This window comes from Alosa sapidissima, chromosome 16, assembly GCF_018492685.1.
Source record: "Alosa sapidissima isolate fAloSap1 chromosome 16, fAloSap1.pri, whole genome shotgun sequence".
Lineage (NCBI taxonomy): Eukaryota > Metazoa > Chordata > Actinopteri > Clupeiformes > Clupeidae > Alosa > Alosa sapidissima.
In genome coordinates this window covers 7,204,642-7,209,641 of record NC_055972.1, presented here as the reverse complement: position 1 = coordinate 7,209,641, position 5,000 = coordinate 7,204,642, and the positions used below count along the sequence as shown (strand labels likewise).

General features: G+C 43.3%; 1 protein-coding gene across 6 annotated transcripts in view; it reads right to left on the bottom strand.

The window, feature by feature from the left end:
* The window catches only part of sdccag8 (SHH signaling and ciliogenesis regulator sdccag8), a 40,049-nt gene that overhangs the window by 23,453 nt on the left and 11,596 nt on the right, over nt 1-5,000 (bottom strand). For all 6 annotated transcript variants that reach the window (XM_042066610.1, XM_042066607.1, XM_042066609.1 and 3 more), the window contains exon 11: nt 2,767-2,901. In XM_042066610.1, coding sequence (XP_041922544.1) covers nt 2,767-2,901 — 135 coding nt within the window. The remainder of the gene's footprint in view (nt 1-2,766; nt 2,902-5,000) is intronic.

Genomic DNA, 5,000 nt, shown 5'->3' with positions numbered 1-5,000 from the left:
GTGTGTGTGTTCTGTGTGTGTGTGTTCTGTGTGTGTGTGTGTTCTGTGTTCTGTGTGTGTGTGTGTGTGTGTGTGTGTGTGTGTGTGTGTGTGTGTGTGTGTGTGTTCTGTGTGTGTGTGTGTGTGTGTGTGTGTGCGTGTGTGTGTGTGTGTGTGTGCAGGTGGAGAGGGAGAGGGTCAGGTTGTGATAGCACGTGTGCACCCTGAGGGCTGCTCTTGCCCCAACGCGCTCACTCCTGTCTTCCATCTGCACTCAGCGGTTCTGCAGATGGCAAACCACGCCGGCACCGTGCCGAACGTCAGCCACGCCTGGCCCAGGAGTGGGATTCGTCCCAGGGTCATGCAGTATCTGGGGCAGGAGTTGCTATTTCTATTTCAGGTGTGTGTGTGTGTATATTAATGTGCATGTGTGTGCATGTGTGTGTGTGTGTGTGTGTGTGTGGAGGGGCAGAGAGGAAGATCATGCGAGACTGAAACTGACACTGACACAAACTCATCTTCATAATCATCATCATCATCCTCTCACGATGGAAGGGAATGGGAAAGGACAAACAAACACACAAACTGTGTGTTGTTTATATTTACACACAAACAACCACACAAACTGTGTGTTGATTATATTTACACACGATGTCGCTGGGGACACACAGACCTTTGTTGTTACAAGTTTGTGACGAGACCAGAGGTGCGTTCAAATTCACAAACATAGGCAAACTCTTGCAAACTTGCAAACGTTTGCAAACACTCCCAAACAGTCTGAGGAGGTAGTTCTTCGAGAACATGTGGTGGAGCTGGGCGTGAGCTTGACGAAGGCAACGATGCAATTAGCCCATTTGACAAGACGGGGCCGCTGTGTACATCAACTTCCTGTGGAAGAGCACTGTCCCATAGACAGCAAAAGAAAAGTCCACAGGAAAGACAGAAACAATTGGTCTATTACCGTTACAATGGAATGTTGACACCAAATCGTTCAAATTTAACTGTTCAGAGTAAATGTTCGTCACAAACGTTCACCACCGTTTGCCAAATTTGAACGCACCTCAGTCGTCCTCGAAAGCTCATAACCAAACTAGCTAATCCTGGACCTGCTTAACTTTCCACCAGTTCACCAGAAATGGATACGGCCTGCTTTATGCTCTCAGTGGAGAGCTGAGCCCCTCTACCATGTATCGGAATGTCACATATGTCAATCGTCACGTATGTCCAACCTCTTACGTGTATGTGTCACTTAATATTTGTAAAGCAGAAGAGCCTGATCAGCTGGAGACTTCGCTCACTGCCTTGCACAACAGACAGACTGAGGAAGTCATTTGTCCCCAGGGCCATTGAACTGTTCAATGCTTCACTTAAGGGAAGAGGAGAGATAGACTTCTCCACATAGTCTGTCTGCCTCTCCACCCTCTCCATGTCTTGAACTGTCTGTCCACTTTTTACCATTGTCTTCTGCCTTACTGTTTGCGTGCTATATTAGCACATATGCATAACCCCTCCCTCCATGCCACAGCCGGATTGTTGCCACATTTATACCTTTTCTTAAAATAGTTAATATATATATATATATATATATATATATATATATATATATATATATATATAGTTTTTTTTATATTACCTTGCCTACTCTCTGATATGTCCATATTTATTTTATGCTGGTCTCTAGACTTCATTCTTGCACTGTTGCACTGTTGGACCATCACCATGACACTCACTCACACAGAGCACCTTACCTTACTTTACTATGCACAGAGAATCACAGGCTGAGTCCCTGCCTCAGTATATTTAGTATATTCTTTATCTTCTACTGTCCTTATTGCTTAGTTGTGTTTTTTATATTATAACTATTAATTACTTTTTTCTGTTGTTAGTGAATGTGTGTGTGATGTCTGCATGCTACTGAGACCTTGAATTTCCCCTTGGGCATCAATAAAGTATCTATCTAGACGGCGGATTCCTAAAGAAACGCAAGCACCCACACCATAAGTTTATCTAAATTAGCTATGTACCAAAAACTATATTTTACCGGGACTCGAAGAGCTGTAAACAGTGTTGTAAGCCTGCGTGTACAAATCGGCTTGGTAGCTCCAGTGGAATTTTGAATTGCTGACGAGAATTCTCGGGCTAACCGTTGATGTGCCGTGAGAAAGGTTGGGAATAAGCACCCACCAGCTCAGCACTAAACTGAGCGTGGTAAACAAAATCGGATATTTCAGGCAGTAAAAGCCCCGGTAAGAACCAAACTAGATTTTGTTAAAATCTACACACCTATGGCTACTGAAAAATGTTCATTTAGCAAATGTTATTTTGAAGTATATAAAAAACATTGTTTTAGAATTTTCGAACGAAATGGTTGGTAATTAGCACGTTTACGATATGGAGATATGCATTAAAGGTGTACTCATTCATTTATTCATTCAATTTATCTATTTAATCATTCATTCATTCAATTATTTATTTAATCATCCATTCCTTCATGCAATAAGTCAGTCCGTGAGGGGTGCCTGAGAGACAATGGCAATACAACATTTCCACGTCGTCACACAGTAAAGCTCACAGAGAAGGAGTGACAGAAGAACAGTTCCGCGCTCAGCAAAGGGGCACCGACATCAATGCGCAGTCACACACAGCCACACACATCAGCGCTGCAATTTTTTAACTGACAAACGTTGAACAAACAATGGATTTTATTGTGCGGTGCCGACCAAACCAGAACTGGGTGTTTTAGATTTAGAGAACAAGTAAACGGACAAGTGACTTTGCTCGCCATACCTTGCTGTTGTCTGCCTCCTGATTGGTCAGTTTGTGGTAGGCCTCCTCCAGCTGTCCAGTCAGAGAGGTCTTCTCTCGGTCCGCACGTTCCGTTAGCCCCTCCAGCTCAGCCACCCTCTGAGACAGACTGCCCACCTGCAGACACAGAGGGCCAGATGGAGAGGGATATAACTAGCTTCATCATTATTTTCAAATTAGAAAGTTATACGTTTGTATTTTTGAACTATGGCAACGTTGTATGCACAATCATCATCACCAAGCAATCAAACCAATAAAATGCACTGAATTGAATTGAATTCACAGACAATGAGAGAGAGAATGTTGACTATGATGTGTATACATAAAATAATCCAAACTATGTACTGTATGTGTTCACAGTTGTTAAAGGAACACGCCAGTAGTAATATATGTTCTTACCTTAACTTTCACAAGTTGAGTCATACTGTTCGCCACGTTTCATGTTGTGTGACCTTACACATTTTTATCAACTACTCGTGCAACTGTATTTAAGTAGGGAAAACGTGGATGTTTTTGATTACTGATATCTTCCTCCCTCTATGGCTACGTCTGAGCCCGCTAGCATAGCAACATGCTAACACATTCCCGCCGCACACCAGAGCGTTTGAGTGCACGTACCGACACGGGAGAGGTATGACTCAACTCGTGAAAGTTAAGGTAAGAACATTTATTACTACTGATACTGGGTGGCGTGTTCCTTTAAGGTAATGGTAATAGTGGGGTAGAGAGAGGTAGAGAGAGAGAGAGAGAGAGAGTCATTTTTGTCCTTTAGTCATTTAGCAGCATCATTAGCACAGCCTAAAAGTAGCATCACTCACAAAGGTCAAACCCTAGTATGGAGGTATATAGGATTCAATGTGGTGAAACCTACTTATCTTTCATTTGGAAACCACTCATCAAAACCGTCATCCAAGAAACAAAGGAAGCAGAGACACTCAGAGATCACAGCTGTTAAGGAAACTTCTTCAAAAATATGTTTTAAATGAGGACATGAGATTTCACTCACTTTAAGTTCTGATGCTGTGTTGCATAGCCCTGTTGTATGTTGATTCTGTTAGTTGCAAAATGCAAGTTGTTGTATGTGAGGCTACACAATACACCGCTAGGCCTTTTAACATCCGGGCGTAACACAATACAACAGTACTAACCCTGCGTCTCACTCTAAGCAGCTGTAGAAATGATTGTGAGGAGCAAAGTCATCAACATCATGTTTGTGTTTGTTTGCATTTTGTGAGGACACCGGCCCTTGCAGTAAAAAGCACAAAAGGTGCACGATTCTAATTTTAGCCGTTGAACTGGGCCATTCAGCATCCCCACTGTTGTGCACCAGATGCCAGGATCAGAGGATGCCACTGAGCCCAAAGGACAGGAGAGTCAAGACCACCTGAAAGGGGTGGAGTTCTGTACAAGCCCATTGGGCTTCGTTCCCTCCTTGCACCATTTAATGTTAATGTGTGCTAAATAAATAAACTAAACTAAACCTCAGGATCCCTCAGAAGAGTGAAGACCACCTCAGGATCCCTCCAGAAGAGTGAAGACCACCTCAGGATCCCTTCTAGACTGAACTGGACCACACACTAAAGCACCAGCATGCAAGTATTTGGTGCTTTTTGTGGTACCTTTTCGAAAGTTACTAATTTTCTGCACAATTCTCCAATTTGTTCTTAAAATAAAGTGATCAGAACACAGGTGGCCTATGTTCAATGTCAAAAACGTGAATAGTTTGCATCTATGACAGTATATTGTTAGTATACCTTCTACCTATTCATTCAACAAGGCAGAATCCTACCAGTGTAGGAGCGTGCGTGCGTGTGTGTGTGTGTGTGTTTTATCAAATGACTCTTGAGTTTGGGGCTCAGATATGCTATGAGTCGTTGTAAATAGTTTACGGTGGCCCGCTGGGGACATTCCTCATTGCGGCTACATACTGTATGTGCATTGTAGCAGATTTCGAAACTCATCCGTCAATGTCAGCTCACTCAGGTCCATTCACAGTCTCAGCCACTCTCCCAGCAGCCAGTGGGCACAACCCAGAGTTGTTGTGTTCAACGACATCTGCTTCAACTACAGGGTCTGACTCGGGAACAACACATCAGCCGCGGTGAGCTCGGTCCACATGCTGCATTCCATATCACTTCACCAACTTCCACGACTTTAACACATGCTCTTACTTTTCTCATCTCACTGAGTTGGAAAGGTGTTTCTTAAAGCCAAGC